Below are 22840 nucleotides of genomic sequence, written 5' to 3'. Positions count from 1 at the left end.
AAGGGGGAAAAGAAGAGCAGAATTGCAGGCGTTTCAACTCTCCCCCTCTCTCTCCCTCTCTCTCTATCTTTTCTTTCCTTTCCCTCGAAAGGGCTAAACCGTAAAGAGAAATACTTTCCACCGTAAAAGCCCTATTTAAGCCCAGCCATTGAGGTCACGGTCCTTCGGCTCTTTCTCGGCTTTGTCGCCATTCAGTGGACGGCGCCTCCTCCGCACGTCTCCTCGCGAACGCGCGTGGCTCGCCTTTCAACGAGCTTGCGAGGACTTCCTCCGTATAGGTTGAGCTGCCGGTCTGATTTCGGGGTGCAGAGAAATCTGAATACAAATCCGGGAGAGCTCGAGTGCCCGCGATGGCTGCAGGGAGGCGAAGGGAGGCGAAGGGAGGCGAAGGGAGGCGTTGGGAGGCAAAGGGAGGACAGCCAAGCTCCAACCGTCCGCCGTTTCTCCTCCTCCTCCTCCTCCCGATCCTCATCCTCCTCGTCTCTTTTCCATCCTGGAATAGACGCGCGGTTTTCGCGGTGTGTAAAACGTTCGTGTGCGACGAGCGGCAGCCGTCACCGGATTCCGTCCCTTAAGGCAGTGTGAGAACGTCACGTTTTTAGCAGCTGACAAAGCAGTACGCGCCTCACTCGACTTCGCTAACTGAACCGAAAGACGTAGGGATTTTGCCGACTCCTTCCACCCAGCCTAGATAACGAATTATACAGGCAAGAAAAACGACAGGAGCTACCCTTTCAGAAATTTTTTTCTCAACAATCTGCATAAATTCTCGCTTCTGGGCTTACCGACGCACTTTATTGCCAAACACCAATCGGACCCAAAATGCGGTAGGGAGTCAGCTACGTTATGTAGCTAAATAACAAAGAACTTTTCCCAACTTTCAAAGAACGACGTACCCGAAAGCAGGTATACAAGCCCGGTTCTGGATACAGATTCCGATACGGACATTTACCGACACTTAGCCAAGACGCAAACCTTTTTGTAGAATTCAAACCAGCCAGAGTGGGGATATTCCCCACCGTCAAAGGTACCAGAAAAAGGTTCGTGTCTTGGCTAAATGTCGGTAAACGTCGGTATGCCAGTCTGTGTCCAGAACCGACCTTGTGTACCGACCTACTCTCGAAGAACTGTACAGCCGGAAGTATGACGTAAGCTGCTTGTGAATAAAACCCGGGCCGGCGAGCTTGCAGCGAGTGGCTCTAGCTCGCGCATGAGGGCTAAATTCGAGGCCATCATCTTCCACCCCGCATCCCTAGCTCCGGTACTCCGTAAACCCTCTAACCGCGACCTCGACTCGTCTCGGCTTTCTCCCACCTCCCCTTGATCCAGGACTGAAACGGGAGAGCCTGCCTAGACACTTGACGCCGAAAAGCCCCTCGTCTAACCGTCGTTCCCGAAACCAGTCCCCGTCCTAGGGCGCACTTTTCCTCCCCCGAGAATCGCTGATCTGGTGGGGTGAAACAGGATAATTTCGATGGGGGGATGAAACGCTCGCGAATTTCTTAGCGATCAAGACTCATTCCCGAAAGGGAAGTCTGATCTTGAGTGCCAATTGAGCAGCAGCTGGGGAACAACCGGGAAGAACCGAGTTGGAGATCGAAACGGTAAAGCTATTCGCACTCACCGCTGCTACAATCAGTCGGACGCATAATTATATTCGTTTCGCTCGACTCGTCCTGATCCTGCAGCTATATATTCGCCATGCCGGCTTGATTTATCAAATTTCCTCCGATTTCCGTAACGTTTCTCTACTTCATTAATTTACCCCAATTTACCCTCTCTTCATTTCAATCGTCTTCACCACCGTCGCAAGACGGATAAATTTATTCCACGTCAAATTACTTTCGAATTTGCTTGTTCGTGAATATTACGACATCGGGAGAATTGTAGAGAATCTTCTTCTGTTTTTCCCTTCAAATTTCTAGAGTAATGGAAAAAAATACGATTCTATAATACTGTGAAAAAATTGCCGCGATCTCTTACGAGCCTCGAAGCAATGTTATTATTATTGTTGTGGTTGTTGTTGTTGTTGTTGTTGTTATTATTATTATTATTACTACTATAATGTCATTATTGCCATAAAAGTAATACGTTTCTCCTCACCCGCATACGTATAATCGATCGTGCAGAACATGTCATAATGTTTGAGTAATTTCCACTCTTCCCCCAAGGGGCGTAAAAAATAACCTGCGGCACGTCAAATGGCTCGTGCGTAATATATTTGTCCTCGTATCTATTATACGAACAGTGGGGCAAACAGACAGACACAACGGTGGATATACGGTGCATGGTGCAGGGTGTATAATAGATGTCGATGACGAGGGGTAAATCACTCGTGTGTATACGCACTTCGGAAATGTGTACCGGAACCCTCCGAACTATAATTTCTGGAGAGCCGGCTTGAGGCGGAAGGCACACATTTCTCCGGCTGCCGTCACGCCTGTGTGAACACAGTACGAGCATACACACAAACCCATGTATGCACGTACATACGTACACGTATATATACGTATACGCGGAGAGTAACAAGTGTAACACAATATTTCATAGAGCTGTTTCCCGCAGCTAACGCAGCTGAAAGCAATCGATCGAAACTTCGTCAACCATGGTCGTCAAGCTTAACAACGCCGGGCAACAAACTCTCCGAAACAAATCCTTTGTCTCTATCCTAACTATTATCGAACAATCCTGCAGCAGGGCACTTTTGGTACAAAGTATGATCTATGTATAGGTATACCGTCTAGCCGTCGCTACGCTCTTGGAACTCGAGTTTAACTCGCGTTGGTACAAGACGTCGAAGATAATGCCGAGACTTGAATAAAGTCCTTTGAGTCTACTTCCAATCTTCAAGCTTATCGCAAATAATTCACTTATACTGATCGTTCGTATCGTTCGACTCGGTCGGTGTTGTAGTTTGTACAACTCGAATTGATGCGAGGTGATTTGGCGCTTTTCGAATCCCTAGAGGTACGAACGCGACGAGTAGACGGAAAGTTAACTTACTTTTTCGAATGGCTGCAGGACTCGGGGTGGCCAGGGTGAGTATGGCCAGCGCAAGAAGCCCCCAACCGCCAACGACGGCAGCAGCCATCGGGGTGTCCCGTCTCTGAACCCTCCTTCGTTCCCGATCGTCAATCTTCCTCGTCAGGCCTCATTTGCGGCGACCACCTGCACCGAGAAACCCCTTATTCAGTATCGTCCGACCTAGCGGCGTTACGTTACGGTACACATCTAACTTGATCCACGGTTATAGAAACTGTTAAAAACACCTAAAGGGTTGAAAATTTCAGTTACGTCGTCACACCGCATCTCGCTCCACGTTGATAAAACAAATCTGCGAAAAAATATTTCATTTCAGCCGCGTGGGATGTTTTTGGTAAATATTTTGATTTCGAGCGCGCTGAATCCAAAAGTTAGTTCCATGTACCTCCGTTACGTTACAGTATTCTTGCAAAATACAAGGTGTTTGGATAACAAAAAAAAGCATAACAATAATGAAAAATTCACCATTTTTTACAATGAACTAAACAATACTTGGTACAAAAATTAAACGAAAGAATTCTTCGTGAAATGTACTTAACATTCCGTGTTCGTTCTCTTTGCCTGTTAAACCTTTTCTTCTACTCTTTTACACTTCTCCGAACACGCTTCGGCCTTCCAATTTCTGTTTCTCCGTTAGTATTTATTCTCGAGTCTCACTCTAATACATATTAAATGGAAGTAAGAAATCACTGTTGCATAAGATTTTCAGAATCAAGAAAAGGATACCAGATTTCGAGTTAAAAGGGATTTTCACTCTAAATGAAACTACAACCACGAGTTCAAGAAAAAAAACCTGACGTGTGATCTGTAAGAAAAAGTATTAAAAAAACCTGTGCAATTTTTTGGCTGCTGACCTGTGTAACGAATGAATGAATGAATGAAAGCGCGCAGAGGCTGCAAGCTTTTACTCTATTGAACCTCACGAATGACTAAAGCACTCCCAGATACCGTGTCAATATCGATGATTCCGCCCTGCAAAGAGGCTTTTGATACCTGCAGGGTGATTCGCGCTCCGCGCATTCGTGTTCCGTTGGGTAATTGTTGGGAGACCGCGTTGAATTTATCCGGATCAAATTGCGGTAAAAGTACCTTTGCGGGAACCGAGGCGTAGAAGCCAAGTGACGACAAGTGGAGGGACCAAAGTGAGTTCCGGCGCAATTGAGTAGACGCGGGCAAACACTTTGAGAATTCAGAACAACCGGGTCGATATTGATTCATGCTGGTAACGGGGTTGAAACTCCCCGATACCCCCGATGCAACTCCTCTACGTGTCGGCGATGAACCGTTGCTATACTTCTGCTTCTACTTCTGCCTCCAGCACTTCGACTACCACTCTTCGCAATGTGAAATATTTATTGTCACCTCGCGATGTACAGTCACTCTGCGCGGTGTGGTTGTCAACTTTAAAAGTAAATTGAACGAAAAAAAGAGGACGAGTTATTGAAATTCTGATCCAAACGGATCCAGCTCTCTCGGAGGAGCAATTCCATTTTAGAAACGTTTCATATTGTGCGTCCGGAGAAATTTCTTACAACTTCTTCGCGCGCATACCGACGTACGTTAGGATTCTCGCAAGTTCTATATTAAAAAAAATATCTCTCAAGTTCGAGGAATTTTCTCACCGGTTTTCATGGTATACCTATACACGCGCGAATTAGGCACGCAGCAAGTTTCCGGCGTGATTTTCTTTAAGCTTTCGCAAAATTTCTGCACTGCGATGGCACTCGGTAACATCTCCGGGAATAATTTTATCGATTTACGATTTAACTCTATTTTCTATACGTCGCGACGTTAGACGTTTCTATAGAGCAGCTTCTTGCCCCGGCTGGCGCCATTTAGTCGCGTTCCCGCTCCGAGAGAAACCTTCGCCATTAATTGGCATCCCCATTAGTACAGAATGCAAAAAGTTACCGGAGAATTTAACGGGAAACTTTTTCACCTTTATTTTTTTGCCCCTTCTTTTCTATTATCATTTTTGTTTTCTTGTCTACATTTTTTTGCCCACTGACTAGTCGCAAAGGTCGGAAAGTTAGCAAAGTCGTTTGTTTTTTTGCTTCAACGACTGCAGATTAGAGGAGAATTGTTTTCATATTTTGCAAGGGGAATTGTATGTATCTATATTGTTGGTAATTTTAGTGAAATCCTGAAATTTTTAGCTCGCCAGACGACGGGAAAAATTCGAGAGAAGAGTGTATTATCATTATTATTATTATACATATAGGTAGGGTGGGCTGTGGGAATGGGAATGGGGATGGATACGCGGCTGCGGCAATTAACCTCACGATTTAATACGATAGGCTGTCGCGTGCCGCAAGTCCTTCTGATTTATATAATAAAACCCGGCATCAATTAAATCAGTCAAGAATGTAGTTAGCGCGCGATAGGAATTGAGATGAATTATTATATCGCGTCCGATATTACTTATGCATGGCAATTACAGGTCGCAGGAAACGATTAATTAACCAATTTACTCGAGCAAAAGTCAAAGTTTCAGCGCATGTTTTTTACTTACAATTCCTAACATTCCCTTCTCCTTGTACAATACGTATTCAAAATTTACAATCGTTGATAAACCGATGCTCAAAAGTATCAAAGTGTTTTTTTTTTTTTATTTTTTTTTGCAAAACTCTGTTGGCTGAGAAATTTAGCTACGATTATACAACGCGTTGAAATTGCGAACTAGCAAAATAATTGATTCGATAAATTTTTTAGGGAGAGGCCGACACTCCGCCGTGTAATTAAAACCAAGGTGTAAGCCAGAGGGTCGAAACTCGTAATGAAAAAGCTTTCACGAACAAGATAACGGGCGGAAAAATTCTTGACTTTATCCTCCGTGACCGTGTAAAATACAGAGAGAGTGGTGGATTTTTCGTATGGGGGGTTGGGACGGGGTTCCTTTCGATTCGCCGTAACCATCCCCGCGGAACGGGCAACGAAAGACTCTCTCTCTCTCTCTCTCTCTCTCTCTCTCTGTAGCAAATGAAATAAGGTGGCTCGAAATTACATTGCTATTCTTTCCTCGTGATATTGTTGCCTTTATTTCAGCTCCGTCCGAAACAGTCGCGTGGAAATTTAAACCATGGAATCGTTGAAACGAAGCACGTACTCTGCGTACCCGCTTCGGTCGACATCCCCTAATTCGATAGAGCTGCAGATCCGCCCCCTAGATTCGTCATTTCGCATGCATAATTACAAAAAAAAAAAAAGAATACGAAAAATCGTGAAAAGTAAAGAACAGTTATCGCGAGTATCGGAAACGGAAATTGTTCGTGTATTCGACAAAGGAATTCGTGATATGATATACCTAGACGCGTTTGTACGTTTTTCCCCTTTCCGTTTCCTTCCTCGTTCTCTTCAATTTTATTACGTTCTTTCTCTTCACTTCGATTCCACACTCGACTTTTTTCAGCCATGCCTGGTGCACGCTTGTAGCTCTCGAACTGATTGTGAGCCCGGCTCGTAAACGTTTCTAACTTACGCTCTGCGGTACGCGAAACGGGATGTATTATACGTATGCTAGAGGGTTGGTTATTCGGGTTGCGCTGTGGAAAAATAAATTTCAAGTAAAAGTTCGAGAGTGGAATACAGAGAGAGCGTACAAGCAGGCAGGCAGGCAGGCAGCTAGGATGAAGCCGACAGGGAGGCCCGTCGTTTCTTTCCAGTTAGGGAATAAAACTTTTCCCCAAGTATTGTGTCTCTGCAGGGACAGAGCCGGAGGAAGAAGAAAAAAATACGATGATGACAGCTAAATTGCAGATAGTGCCGGCAAGGGGGAACCCTGTACATGTTTATATTCACTGGGGCTCGTCTTTTGCAAGGTCCTTTTTAATTTAGGGGCTGTTTATTACTCCAGTCACGAACCGCGGCCTGTAGGGATGATTTTTTGCACTTGAACCGCCAAAAAGCGTAAGGACATACCCTCCTACCGAAACACGTATAGATTACACGTGTATACGTACGCATGTATAACATTATTATACGTTTCTCTACTTGTCTGAACTTCTAATTTAAATTTATGTATTCAACCCGTAGCCGGGATTTGCGGCTTTGAAACGGAATCTGCTAGCGTAAGAAGGATGAGAAATATAACAAGGAACAAAAATAGTATATCCATTTCTTCGGCTAACGGAATGCTTCAATATACATATACGAATCGAAAGTTTCGTTCTACGTAATTTTGTACTTTTACTCGTACAAGACGATTTAAATTGAGTCGTTTCGGTTTGGATGCCATGTTTAGTCTACGGTAAATTGTTACATGTAAATGTGTATGAAGAATATTTGTTTAAAACTCTCCCCCCACCGGAAAATTTGTCTCAGCATAATTTAGGCTTTCGTTATTAAAGTAAGGATCAGAGACTGCAAAGATAATGGGATTCAACTTTTACATATTATACCTGTACAGAATTTTTTCTCTCAACTCAAGTTCGTTTTACAAAAGGAATTCAAAATTATTATGGAACAACTGCAATCACGATATAAAATGGTAACAGACGAAGAATACATATCTATATGAACAGTTTTTTTTATACCTATTCGTATAGTTGACACCATCGTTAGTAATGCATTAACATATTTTTCGACACGTACAAACCACAATACAATATTATTCCTAACTACTGACACTTGATGACACAAAAAAACAACAGGAAATTATAATAAAATATGAAACAAAAGAGAGTGTAAAAAATTGTGTATGTATGCACTTACCACGTGTAAATATGCATATATGGGGCATTCCACGCCATTTTTGATTTTGCTCAAAAATTTGAATAGGATATTCCCAACTCCAAAACAGTATTCCGAAGTTTCTCACATTTTGTGAACTAAATTTTTTTCACTTATGATATTTGATACTAACATGTCTTTGGCGATTGTTTAAGAATCTTGAAAAATTTGTTAAATTTTTGTATCAGAGATCTAAATTTCTGCCAGTCCACTCTCGGTCTAGGTTTAAAAATTTTTACGTCTGACACAAAATTATCGATAATTTTTTCAGAGCTCTAAACAACAGCCAAAAACATGTTAGTTCGTAAACATCGTAACTAAAACAAATTAATTACAGAAGATGTGAAAAACTTCGAGGTACCGTTTTCAAGTTGGGACAATAGCATCAAAATTTTTTAACAAAATCAAAAATGGTAAGGGTCGGACGTTGGTTGAGTTGGCGTGGAATGCCTCATACGTATGATTAAAAAAGCGGGGGAAAAAAAAATAAAAAATGAAGCGAGGGAAGCATCCGAATCAAGACAAAGTGAAATAGACAATGGAAGAAATACGAAATGGGGAGAATACGTCGCATCGAAAACCCGGTGAAACGTACACGGAATTTCAATTTCATTGTGCTAATGAAGATTGTCGTTCCGTCGCCCGCCAAACACACACACACAGACACACACACGCACGCACGTACACAGACGTATATACACCTCGCGAACGTAGAGACAGTGAAATAAACGGTGTGCCACACAAATACACGGCAAACGTAGGCACATGCACAAAAAATTTCCTTCGACGAATGTTAGAGTTGTCATAAAACGCTATACCCAGAACCGTTACCGGGTTTTATGAGAGATAGAAGAAAAAAAACCGTCTACATACGTAACGATATCCACACAAGCACACGCACAACCTGCCTATGACATATAAATATATTATACATTAATCGACGAATGACGAATTGCACAGAAAATATCATGAACGGGACATGGCGTGTTCCGGAATGAATCACGTACAAGGTAATTGTTCAACAAAGAGCAAACACTGAAACACAGTTAGAGATAATTGTAAGAACTACGTAGAAATAGAAATATCGAAGAGCAAATAATCAAGGAACATTAAGCGTATATACAGCATAATAATAAAAATGAATTCAACTTCTTCCGTATATTTATCTACAGGCAAACGATCATCACCTGGTTCACCGCGAGGCGCACACTCTTCCCGAGGCACAATCCTTCACTGGGGACAACGGGGCAATAATATCCCCGGGTTATCACAGCGCAGATATACGCGTATATTGGTTATACTTCTCTACGTATGCGGGGGAATGAAACGGAACGTCGACGTTAGTCCCCTGCGTACGGAACGAGATACACTGACGGAGCGATAGAGCGAGAGAGAGAGAGAGAGAGAGAGAGAGAGAGAGAGAGAGAGAGAGAGAGAGAGAGAGAGAGAGAGAGAGAGAAAGAGTGATAACGATAGACAGAGGGGTCGAGGGATGAGGTGGATGGGCGAGAGGGTTGGGGGCGAGGGGGGGAGAGAGAGAGCACTGAAAGCACTCGCAGAGGGGAGGGACGACCGGCAAGTCGTCGAGCTGACGATGAGCGAGAGCGGCCCGTCGACGGTCCTTGGCCAGCGGGGGTACGTGCGACAGTAAGCAGCGACGCCGAAAGCTCGAAAGCCCGAAAGCCCGAAAGCTCGGAAGCTCGGAGGCAGGTAGGCGCGCGTGGCGGCGGGTCGAGTCCGCGCAAGCTCCGTGCATCCCCTTCTATTCCCAGCAGCGAGCACAGTGTAAGCTCCTTATACTACGGGTGGCGAGGATCGCGGCGAGGGGCTGTTTTATGCGGCCGGCGGAATCATCTGGACGTCTCACGTAGCGTTTTCACATTCGAAAGTTTTACATTGCCCGCCGCCACTACCGGCAAGGATCTTTTATACCTCATCGTTGTCTCCGTTCGCGGATCGGGATCCGTGCAAGCTCCTAGAGCCACGGACCTAGTACCGGGCTGCAAGTATCAACCGTGGCGCAAGAAGTCACGGACGAGCTTTTTCAAGCGAGATTTCGGTGCCGAGCTTTTTTCTACAGCATTTCGGACGGTTTAATTGAAAATTGACTGCAAACTGTCTATAGCCGATGTGGTCGAGGAGACGCCCCCCACCAACCCTCCTGAAAGTCGAAGAAAGGAAAGGATAAGGATGGGGCAGGGGGGGGGGGGGGGGGGGGAGTTGGGGTCGGTAAAAGAAATTTAACAACCAATGTAGGAAAGGCTCGAGGGGATGAAGAGGGGCCGAAAGTTGGCCGGTACTTTGTTCACAATTACTGGATGTTCGACGAGGAATCGATGGGGTTGGAAACTTTTTATATTAAAAGGGTGAGGCGCGAAGGGTGAGGAAAGCTTCCGTTTCTTTGACGGATTCGTAAACTCGACCGTTGTTCGACGACCGGACGTTTGCCTATAGGCGGAAGGTGCTTTTTTCCGACCGCTCGCAAGCCTCAACCACGATATAATGCATTGCGTGTGTCGTGTGCATGTTCACCCATACGCGGAGCCCGATTCTTACATCGGGACCGAATCCTTCCACCATTCCAGGCAGTCCGTAAGCCGTATTATACGCTTCGTCTTATGTACGATTCCTTCCGCAACTCGTCGGGTCGTAGTCGTCGAGGCTTTTTTCCCTCCAAGCTTTTGGATTCCGGCGGCTGACTGGAGCCTCGACGTCTCTTTGTTGTTGCTTTTCCTTTGTAACCCTCGTTGCTACGAGCTGTCTCCGATTTTTTATGCCTCGCTAAACCTGCCATATTTCATAACTAGTTGCCGACTTCTTTATTCATATCTCATACGTCTATTTTTGCATTCCTCTAATCTCGCGCCTTTTTGTTCCTCTCTTTACCCTCTACACAAAACTCGCAGTGAGTAATATCTATCACGAAGTCAAACAGGGTCGTTAATCCTTGATTCTGTCCTGCCCTGGAGAGCTTTTAAGCTTGTAAAAAAATTAATAAAACAAATCGCGGTACAAATAAACTCTCGATTAAACCGTCAGAAAGATAGGCCTGTATATATGACAGATTTCTGTATATACTTTGAACAAAAAAAAAACAATTTTAGTCAATGAACCTGTGCGTGAACCCCAAAAAAAGCTTCCGTCAATTCACCGACAATAAATGCGAGATCACCCCTCAACCCTTGACAGTCATACGACTGATGCACACAGAGAGTGTTACACACATTCATGCAAATCTATATTCTCCCCCGCAAAGGGGGATTATAATCGAGGGAAGAGATCGATGCGCTGTCAATTAGTAAACGACGTCGAGCGTGGGCGCGGGCATCGCGAATCGTCCATCTCTATGACCAGAGTTCCATAGGACGAGTATACATAGGTGTACACACGTGTACACGTGTGCACGTACAACCTGCGTCACATACCTATGTACATAGATATCTGTTGTTGGGATCTCGTTGTGGTCAAGATTTGATGGCGTTCGTACGTGACTCGTGTAAAGTATTCAGGGCTGTTTTCTTATTTACCAGCTTTTCTCCTCGGACACACGTCTGATTTCGCCGAGCATGCATGCACTTCGCGAAACCGGTAGATCTGTTCATCTCCGCCTGCGGGATCGGGTCCCTGGAGGTTGAAATATTTACCATCTCTGGCAAACGGACATGCCCGTGCCCGCCAGCCGCGACTTTCACATTGGATCGGAACTTTATCGCTAATCAACGAAGCGTGTAGTCACCAGCCGACCGATGTAAGTGTAAGGTAGGTATAATGCATGTATGTGATATTTAGGTGTAGGTATACGGATGTTCGCGTATCCTGTATACCTACAAGAATTTGGCAAGGATTCAGAAACGCCGACGAGCCTTTTGAGCGTACTTTGATACGTGCATGCCATGTGTATCATGGTATGTATACCTATACGTACCGCTATTCGTATTTCACCGGAGATACCGAAACGACGGATGAAAAAGAGGGAGCAGCGGAAACTCGAGGGACCCACCAAAACGCAAGTCAAAGGCAGACTTGTAGAGAATTTGCATCAACCGATCGTCCGACTTCAACGGGAATGAAAGATATCATCAGGGTTAAGGATGTACCAGGTGTACAGTCCGGTTGGAAAAGTTTCAAAGGGGAAAAATTTCGACACCCCTTCGGAAGCAGTAACTGAGTGAAGAATAAGTTCTGATAAGTTGTTTTTGTCAGAAAATAATCCCGATAGATATATCCGTTGGTGTGATGCGGATGAAAATTGACAACCGCAAATTTCAATTGAAATATTTGAGTAATTAATAATGTGACACGGGTTACGTTATCGAGCACTTTTTTTTAATCCCAAATTTGTGTAGCTTATTAAATTTCAATAAATAACAGCCCATCTTATTCATTTAATGCAAGCTCAATGTATGCTGCAATAAAGCACAAGTTTATCATTTAAAATCTATATTTATTTTCTATAAGTTATTTCTTCTGTAAATTGAAAAAGTAAATAATATTTAAAGTTTGGACAATTGTTGGAAAATCTATTTACAAACGATCTGACCTACAATTTATCGAAACTGTATTTGAGGTACAGTTTCTTCGTGAAAAAAAAAATGGCAGAATAGTATCGATGTCTAAAAAATTATTGATAACTGAAATATTTCCGTCTAAATCCGTTGTTTTTCTTGAATTTCTCAATATTAAGGTATCATTTTGAACAAATTGAACTCAGTTGACCTCAGCTACACTTTTCCAGTCTCTACCCGAGAAATCTTTCGTTTGGACGTTGTTTTGTCCGCATTCTCCGTACACCCGACGTATCCTTAAATATTCAAATAAAGAAAAGCTGACCCGCTGAAAGGATTTCTAGGGAAAACCGGCAGCGATCTCTGAAAGCATCCTTGACCTCTTCGCGGAAAGGAAAAGAAACGAAAACGATTCGCATAAGACGTCAAACGAAGTGCAGGTATTCGTTATTCGAGATATCGCAGGAAAAGGGGACATTACCAGAGGCATACGGGGCACGGCGAAGCTACGGAATCTACGTACCTAGGGTTATGATTTGTACGGTAGGGGACGAGTCCGCGACAGACCGGGGAATACAGGAAGCGGCAATTTTTTCCCGCCTGCTGGCTGCACGTGGGCGTCAAGGTTTATAGACGGGGCGAACGTGCCGACCCGCACTTTTCATTTCCCGCATTTTCATACCCCCTTCACAGCCGCCCCCGGGAAAAAGGAATGAATATTTATAAGACCCGTTACACGGACACGCCAACTCGTTAATAATCAAAGGAACGATTCCTCCGAAAATCGTCGTGTTTTTCGAAACCCAAAAAAGAGTGAGTGGATTGAAGAAGAAGAGCGAGAGGGTGCCTGAAATTTTCTAAAATTGTATCGATCGTGTGAGAATCATCTTCGATCACACGAAAACACGAAGCCAGAACTGTAGCTGTTAGGAATGACCAAAAATAATCGAGTACTTACTGAGTACCTGTTTGACGTAATAAGTGAAAGGTAAATGAATATTTTAACACGAAATTGAAAAATGTTTTGAATGAACTTATAAATTATCAAAAAACTTTTCCGCTATTAAGACTACGTACTGGAATTTACGAAGTTTTGGTTTCACACGCACCGTTTTAAAAGACTACGAAATAATCGATTAGTCGATTAACTTTCACCGATTCAATCGGATCGTGTTCGACTATTTTTATGGACTCGGTGCATCGATTATTTTTAGCCTAGTACTGGCTGTTCACCGACGGGAGGTAAAAGCTCGGTACTGAAAGTCGAGAACGGAAGGTTCTACTATGCACGTACAGGGAGTTGCTGGTCGGCGTGCAGGAGGTACATCGAGCCAAATGAGTCTATACATAGCCTGCCATGCCGTACACAAATTAATTTGCTCTCGTTCGACTAGCCAGGCATCGTAAATCTAATCAATGTGTCATTACTCTCCTGCAGTGGCTGACCCTGTTCGTTTGCCGCGGATGCCGTGTGCGTGTTGGTTCTACTATCCGTTTGCACTCCTTCACGAAAGAGCGTTAAGGATCATGTACCAGGTGCGCAGTCCATTAATTTGGTCGAAACAATGTCCCATAAAAAAAGTGATCGATAATCTAACCCGTCTCACTGTCAGATTATAGATTACCGAATGATTTGATACTTCAAAATTCGTGGTTTCCAATTTCTTTTCACCGTACCAAGGGTACATAGTTTTCTCATAAAAATTATCACCGTTTAATCCTTTCATTGATTCTAAACACTCTGTTTCTTAACTTTCGCGTTTTGATACCTTTTCGATTCAACCGTATACGTAGTTGTATCTGTGTCCAGTTGCAGAGTGAAAGAAAGGAAAAAAAAAGAATTGTGACTCCGTGTATAGATTTCTTTCACGATACTTTGAACTGTCCTCTTCGACCACCGCTGGAGGGAATCCAAACGCAGGTTTCCTCAGACTTCTTGTCATACCGAGAATCATCCAATTACCAACTCGTAAACTAATCGTCCATCAGTCTCCCTATCGACCCTCCGTCCCTAACGTTCGTGCAAATTTTGGCCAACGTCGGCGCAGGTCGAAGGCAAAAAGCCTCCCGTTACTGCACCAGCTCGAATTAAGTATGCCACACTCCCCACTCGATTCCACCCATTCGTTTCGCGCTCTCGACGTCGAGTGATGGGGGCTTTTTGCAGGAGCTTCCCCCCTCATATAAGCTCCAAGTCCGATACACTTCCGGATTATTGATTGTGCGGTCAAAGGGGCAGGGAATCGTTACCTGGGGGATCAGAAACCAAGCGGGATGGAGAATCTTGGCCCCGGTGATCTCTTGCCGAGTCTTGGGGCCGCTCAAACTCGAACTCGAACCCGGCCCCATCCCCCTCTCGCATGTTTACTTCCTGATTAATCGGGATTGATCTACCTACTTCAACCAACTCCAACGGTGAGCTCGTGACCCGGACCCCTTAGGCACACTTTAACCCAAGCAAAGCTCCATCCTGCGCTAATTCTCCGTGTAAGGTACGATTGGTGGACTGTCATCGCTAATTATCTCGCTTCTTTATCTCCGATTCCGAAATAGGTATCGATATATTTTCTCTCCCTGTTCAACCTCCCGGCGTGCGAGGTAAATGTTTACGTTACCGTGAAACGACGGGGCGGTTCTTTGCCGGTAAATCTTTGAAGCCGATTTACGACTGGTGATTGACTCTCCAAAATGGCCGGCTCATTAGCCCCGCTCCGTGATAAGCCGGAGCCGGAATCCCGTTCGGTTTTATTAGCGACATTCACCGCTGCAGCGAACAGGTCACGGTATTTACGTCGGATCGCATCGCTGACGGCGTTGGGTGAACTTCAACTTTTCCAGAGGAGCGAACTTCCGTTCGTTGCTTTGATAGGTGCACGTATAATATATATACATACACCTACAACGGGTCTCAAGGGCCGTCGTTATTTCTTTCAAAAAACCTGTAATCATTCCCGAGGACGAGTCAAGTGCCTGGAATAATTTCAAACCGAGACCGTCTCGGTGCCCGTGAACTGTTCCGCGTGAAGGGGGAAAAACCAAAGTTTGTTAGGTGCAGACCCGATTTTATTTAACAAGGGAATTACTTGTTAATCAGATAATTCCAGATGCACAGCGATTTCTGGGGTAATATTGACTAGTTCAAAGTTGCCGCGTAGTTGACGCGAAAAAAATTTGTCGAGTACAGGCGGAACGTTTGTACATGAAATGACTTCACCCGAGCTTTCTCCGGTGCTTCGTAACTCCCTCGGCTGCCGCTTGTTCATCGCTACCTTGAGCAGCGGAAATTTCTGCTCGATTTATTCGAGTTCTTGTAATTATCACGGACCACCTACCCTCTCGAGCTACATGTGTGGAGAAGAGGCCTAATTCGGTCCCCGGGGTTCGGCCTCCGGCCCCCGGCCGACTCTACCTTCAGATTAGAGTATAATTGGTCCGCAACTTCACCCCGCAAACCTTGTATTCCCACCGGGGTAGAAAATGGCGCCCTACCGTGTCTGGAGGGACTAAAACTTGCCAGTTTCTTGGCGCACGCTGAATCGACCGAGCCAATTTACCACTCAGCTCCGTAGTCTAATACCTGCCCGCTTGCCTGCCTCGCGTGTAATCGTAATACACACATCTCTACTTTACACAGATGTATACCTTCGTTACGATATTCCCCTACCAACTTTTCCCGCCATTTAACGAGTCAAATATTTGTCTCGTTACTTTCGACTGATTCTCGAACCGATGAATCCTGCACTAGTTAATTAACACCCTCGTGAACGTGTGCGAGAACATATCGATGGATCATGATTAAGATAAGTGCCCCAGTTGTCGATCCTGTCTCAATTATTCACCTTTTTTAGTTGTATTTCTTTGTTCCTTGGTACTAAAATTAGTGAAAACTAAATTTGCAGTGTCTAACTCTCTAGCGATTGGTTTTAGTCGTTGAAAAATTCACAATTTCTGCCGTCAATTTGTAATCTTCGTAAATAAAAGGTTCCAATAATTGGGTCGAAGCGTGTCAATAACCGGTACACTTAACGTACCCTCCAATCAAATTATTATCAAAACGTAAAGAAAGTAGACAATTCGCCACATGCTATGTACCGTGAAGACGAGCATTTGCTTCGAGTATCGATTCCACTCGCGATTCATGCTCTCTGCTTTCGTTTTCGCGAATTGGTAAAAGCATATTCCTCGTCCTACTGATACAGTGAAAAACAGTCGATTGTTCAATCGTCTCGGGAATTCTTTTCTCCGAAAAGATTCCACCCTTCGTCACATCAATTTCTTGTTATTCTGCCTCGGAGGTCGCGATGCGATGAAAAATTAGACGGGAATAGAATAGAAATGTCGCGTTTCGATTGTCGAAAATACACTGAGACAGGGTGGCCACAAAGTCTTGGGAAAAAAATTCCATGACATTTCCGGGTTTTCTGGGATCTAAAACCTGGTCTTCCCTGACATTTTCCCACTTCTAGTAGGTTACTAAAACATCAATCGTTCAGCTTGTTAACTCTATATTCGGTTCCAATTCGATTCGAATTGAATAAAAGTATGATTTATAAAAATATCAGTTTAAGCCAATTTCTTTTCTTGGCGATGAAAAGTAAACTTGTTACATGAAAAAAAACCTTTCTAATTCCCACGATGGAAAGCTGATATTTTCAGTGTTTTCCATGACAAAATAAAAAATCCCCTGACAATTCCAGGTTTTTCAGGTATTTCAGGTGTGTGGCCACCCTGTGAAACCTTCGTAGACAGCCCTCCTCTATAGTTTCGGACCACCCAAGCTCCGTACGTTCCAAGGTCAAGGTAACAGTCTTCATCCCTCCGACTCCAAAGGCGTTCACTTTTGCCCAATACAGGTTAAGCGGGTCAGTCTGCGAAGTTTTCGGCGAGCCCTCGAGCACTCGACACCCTCTGCGGAGATGTCAAGGTGCCTTTTAATAATTCAAAAAGTTTCCCACGTTTAAAACGGCGACTCGACGCTTCGGCGCCGACGGATCTCCGTCAAGCGATCGGCAAGCCGCAACTCGAAGGCAAAAACCGCGGCTCCCGTGGGTGCACCGAATGCATCCAATTCCAAGTCAGCTCAAACCTCGTTGTTCTTAGCGCAGCATCGAGGATTTCCAAAGCAGAACCAGCGGACGTGGTTCGCACAGCACGTTCGCCATGCCGGCTGACTGCTAATCAGGATGTCGGCAATCTGGTGGCCGACCCGGTGTTGGGGGAACCGGTGAATTTCGCTCTCCGTCTCTCCGTCTTCCTCCTTCTCTCTCTCTCTCCGATCTCTCGTCGCCCCCTGCAAGAAGGGATCCGTTCAAAGGAGGCGGGAAATTTCCGCCCGCGGTGTCCGGTCCGATAACTCAAAATAATTAAGCAGTTACACGGCAGTCAAGGCGCCTCAGACTAATTGGCCAGTCACCCTCCATCCCCCGATTTTCCGCTTCCGCATCCCACCCGAGGGACTCTTTCCAGGATCAGGTATACCTACAGGCGGGGCATTGTCTCAACGCTAATTGTTATACACTGATTCTTGGCACGTTTGCCCGCCCCGCTGCTTTTGCCCATCGAAAAATCAACCCCCGTGAACCGATGAACATCGCCTTTTGACGATGGTTATTTTTCTCGATCCGACGTAACGTCATCGTTTCCAAAATGTCGACACAACACATCGATTCAATACACATTGTGGCACGTGACTCGGAGCAAGTAATTCGTCAAGTCGCTTGATTTCTCATTATCGACTTTTGCACTGACTCCGAATTTCACATTACCAAAGTACTTCGCATTACTCGCATCGAATCAATTTCTCAAGATGCTCCAAAGTATTGAGAATCCCTACTCGGTTGTATCGCGACTCGTATTGTCGACCGTAACAATGAGTCTCATCCGTACAAGTCCTTCGTTCCAGGTCTGACTCGAGCGACTTGTACCGACGTTTGAACTCCGTTCCGTAAAATAACGTGAATGCGCCCCTAGAGTGCGTACTTAACTCGAACGATTTCCTTTCGCCATCGTTCATTTCCCCAGCGAGAAGTACATCGCAATTTTCTTGAATAATTTATCAATATCGTTTAATACCCCGTACCGAACTTGAAGCTTTCCTCCCTGTCTCTCCGTCGCCAGTGTCCTCATATTTCTCTAATGACGCACTGGAGTTCACCTCTCCAAGAATCATTATCTCTATACAATACGGGCGCAATCCTGCAGCCGGCTCGCGCTAGTATAAGTATAACATATGTAAGTGTAACTACACATAAACGATATTTCTCAAATGGTCTTTGCACCCTTCGTTTTGAAATACGTGCAGCATATTGAACATGAGGTAATAAAGCTCGATGTTATGCAAGTGCAGGGGGATGAATATCGACCTCACTGAAACTTCCCGATCGTTCATTATTATTCCTTCGCTGAACTATCGTCATGTCTGAAGTATGTTACAACGACAAGAATAATTGTTACGATCGATTCGTTGTGACTAGGTACATAGGGTGGCTGAACCTTGACGGTTCTTCGACGCTTTCGGCCAACTTCCAACAGCGCGACACCCGCCAAGCTTAGCTCCTGCACTCTACTCCCTACCGTTATTAAGGCAACATGACGTACAAATGTTCCGCTAACGACCGAAACTGCTATCATAACGACGACGACGACAACACCCTACGCCGGCAGTCACCTCCAGGTGTTCCAGACGGCTACAAGGACTGCAAGGGCTGCCACGCCGAGCCGGTGTAACTGGGTGCTGGTATAATATCCTCAGAGTGAACGGCTCCGGAATTCACGTTCATTGTCGGCATAGCCTTCGTTCTGCGAAACCCTCGTGCGATTCAATCGCAAGGTAATCGAGCTTGCTTTAATCTCTCGATTCGATTTCACTGCAGAAACGGAAAAGGTAAAAAATAAATAGTGCGCGAAGAAACGTTCCGAGCAAAAAAAAAGATCTTCGCCCATACGACAGGGTCGCTTCGCGCGCTATTCAACCCCTGCAAAATACAAGATTAAAGGGTGCAGTGATCTGCTTGAAAACGTCGAGTCGATCGTTCCTTAAGCCAGATTGCACGTAGGTAACAGATTTGAGGGATGAATCTCGAGGGGAAGAAATACCATCGCGGTAAATGCACAGCCAGATTCTAACCGGATGCACCACGTTAGTGATAAAATACTGTACAACGCTATGCACATGCCTGAGGTTTGTGTATATTCTCCTTCAACATATAGGTATATATGCCATAGCGGACATCACGCGCATTCGCAGGTACATGCAGGGATAAATTTGCGGAGAAGTGGTCGACGGCGTTGCAGCTCCTAATTTAAACTAAACATTTCCGTCGAACGAACTTGGATGGTTGAGGTTTATACAGAAATGTGGGTGGGATTTGCGGGGTTAAAGGGAGAGGTAAAGGGAAAGGGTCCGGGGTTAAAAGCTCGAGGTGAGTATACTCCGGGTTTGTATTTTCCGCCGGCTAGTCTGCCGCCTCGTTATTTCGTCGCCGCAAAACATCGGCTAACGTTTCCACCCCTGCAGTATGGCATTTGTGTAGGTAGCCCGTGTTGGTTGGTATTTCCACGTGTGGATAGGCTACACGTGGATACCTATGTGACACGTTCGCCTGGCTCGTGTGTAACGTGAAAACTCGGTGAGCTTGTTTCGTTTAATCCTCTCAACGATCGCGGCTCACCCGTCCCAGCATTCTCTGCGCGTGGACCTCATCGCTGGGCGAACGTTGCACTCTCGCAAATTCCCTAACTTCGACGTTGGATCGGTGATTGCGAAAATCGACGAAAAAAAAAGAAAGAAAAACGAATGAAAAGAAATAAACGGGAGAGAGAGAGAGAGATGAGGGGAGGCGGGGGAGGAGGAATAATTAGCAATCAAAATTTAAAACGAGAAGGGAGGAGATTACCCGGTTCTTCTTCTCGTTCCTTTCAATTATTTAAGAATGTACGAGCCGTACAGCCCGGTGGGAAAATTAGTCAAATGAAAAAGTCATACACTCGAGGTTTAAAAATTCAAACTCAAGTTAATTTACATGAATATTATTAAAATAATCTCTTTTTAACGTGGAAAAAATTAAAAAGCGCTAATTTAAAAATAAAATGAAAATTATTAGTTGACGGCGATTTTAGAGGATACTAGTTTGTTTTTGAATGCCAAAATCGCACTACTTGTTCATGTTTCTTGTTAAATTGGAGAAACAATGTGATTTTGGCGATGAAAAATGAAACAATAGTCTTAACGGTCCTCAAATTATTGAAACCTAATCAAATTCCTTTTATTTCAATTTGCCATTTTTAACGTTCCTTTGTTGAATTTCAAATCAGCTAACTTGAGTTTCACTCTTCAAACATTCGCTTGTTATTTTTTCCAATTTTTTCACTCAACCGTACGACCGACACTCCTCTGTAACGCTCGGAACGAAGTTCGGACAATTCGAATCACTGTGAGCGCAATGCTGATCGGCGTTACTTTTTCAATTATTACCTTTTTTCACTTTTCTCGTCGCGGGATAGACATGAGCGAGCAGCTTCTGGCACTTACTTGGAAAGTTTGCTAATAAGCTTTCACTCCCACCACCCGTCGAGGATTACTCACTGTTTACAGGCCTGCAGAGTATAAGAAGAATCGAACGCCTTGGATCCAGGTCCCAGCTATATCTCATGGTCTATCCAACATCTGCGAGCTTTGCTCGAGTACATCCCAATGGATTTTACTGGGAGGTGCTTAGAATGCCTGTCAACGTAGCGTGAAAAACTCCTCCAACCTTGCAACGGAGCTTGGAAACCTCCAACGCCGTGCCAGTGAAAGACCGAGAATTTGCTAAAAATTTTCCGAGAAGTTTGACAGAAATTGGAAAGGAACGATATTTACCGATTATCCGTGTCTTTGCTTCGAAATGTCCAAACGAGAGAGTGAAATCAGAGATTAGAAATGTGACAATTAGAAACATAGCGCTAAATTGAACGCTCGAAAGATGCAGACGTATCGATTTATGTAAATGGGAGTAATTCAGCGAGAGACGAGAGTCGTCGTCGATTCCACGGTACCCGTGCATACCCATACATACAAATGCCTTTGGAAGGTAGGTGAATGGCGAATGTACTCGTAATTCCCGGGACTTTCGAGGTCATGCTCGCAGAATTCCATTAGGCGTTGAATGCAGCTTATTGCCCGCTAAAGTGTTTCAGAAATTACTGTGATTCAGTTAGTCGAACTGGTACCAAAGCGAATGGCGTTCCACCCGCCGTTCCCCCCTTTCTGGAGTCGCGTACCGGCAAAACTCGAACCTCCCGCTGCTGAGGTCAGATCGAGACACAAAGCCAGCTGCCAGTTTTCCGCTGGAGCTCATGGAAGCTTCTGGCTGATTTTATACGAATTTAAATTTATGGAAATTCACGTGAGCTCTTTGCCGAGACTGTAACTCCACAATTTTCGCTTCGTTTTTTTAAATACGTTCACGGTATATTTATCTTCTTTGATTTCATTTCGAATTTCCCGCCATTTCTGCCTACCGCTTTCGATTTGCTGCAGGCGAGTGACGCCACGTCAACGGGAACCCTGGCGGGAAATCGTACAACGTAATGTGAACGTTTGACAGATTAAGCCAAATTTCGATCAGGATTATCAATGTCTAGTGGTGAAAAAATTGGTTAGAAAGACTAGCGCAAGTGTTTGAAATAATGATAACCTTACTGTCACGCTCTCGGATCAGTATTTCAATCGAATAGTAAAAATACCAGTGAAACACATGTAATCGGATAGAGAATCGGTAGATATAGTACAGCGTTTGAATTTGATTACATCGTTGAAAAAATTTCGGTGAGGTTTGGCGCAGCTCGTGTCCGCGTATAGTCTGCAGTCCCGTTCATTTAGGAGATTATGTCTGTTAATCCAGTCAGCTTTTAGTGGAACAATTCTATGCACAGGGTATGTAATCTACGTCGCAATGTTTGCCTTGTTAATATAATCTGTGTGTATAGAGTACGCAGACGGGCATCCACACCGTGCAAAAGCCTTGCGCACTTGCCTTCGCATTGCTCTACCTACGTATACTATAGTATATAACAGGGAACGCTGTTAGAGTCGTTTGAAAATTGTGCTCGCGGGTAAATTAGACTCCATTCTCTACGTTCCCTGTCTCGTTGCAGAACTTTTCTATGGACGGTACAACGTGGCTCTTAAAGTGCTCAAGTTTTACTTCGTTAAATTCTTTCCCCTGAGCTGATTCTATCAGCGGTCACAAAATTATTATTATTATTATTATTATCATTGTTTTTACTACCACGGGTAGTACCAGCAACGGATGAGATTCAACGAGCGAGCATTCCTGTCGTCGAATTATCGTTTCAACGTGCGGACGGAAATTGGTGAAAAAAAACTATTCCGGTAAACTTCCCGAAGAATGCAACGACGCGGGAGAAATATGAACTTCTAAAAAGAAACTTTTCGCGTCATGCATGTATACCTATATATGTATATGTCACCTGAGGTGTCACCGTGATTCAGAACTGCAAAGTATAAAGTCACCAACCTCGCCATGTTTCACAGTGAAAATCAGCGACGTCGAAAGAATCTT

At 44.5% G+C, this 22840-nt stretch overlaps 1 protein-coding gene across 2 annotated transcripts in view; it reads right to left on the bottom strand.

Annotated features, from left to right (window-relative positions):
• Positions 1–22840, bottom strand: part of LOC124297576 (cubilin-like) — an 84674-nt gene that overhangs the window by 40809 nt on the left and 21025 nt on the right. Inside the window, exons 1-2 of one of the 2 annotated variants that reach the window (XM_046748749.1) lie at positions 8958–9185; positions 3004–3168 (exon numbers count right to left, since the gene is read on the bottom strand). In XM_046748749.1, the coding sequence (XP_046604705.1) occupies positions 3004–3091 (88 nt within the window). In that variant the 5' untranslated portion in view covers positions 3092–3168; positions 8958–9185. Of the gene's footprint in view, positions 1–3003; positions 3169–8957; positions 9186–22840 lie in introns of those variants that run through there. The other variant, XM_046748750.1, reaches the window with a different exon arrangement.

This window comes from Neodiprion virginianus, chromosome 2 (assembly GCF_021901495.1).
Source record: "Neodiprion virginianus isolate iyNeoVirg1 chromosome 2, iyNeoVirg1.1, whole genome shotgun sequence".
Lineage (NCBI taxonomy): Eukaryota > Metazoa > Arthropoda > Insecta > Hymenoptera > Diprionidae > Neodiprion > Neodiprion virginianus.
This window is presented reverse-complemented; position numbering and strand designations above follow the sequence as displayed.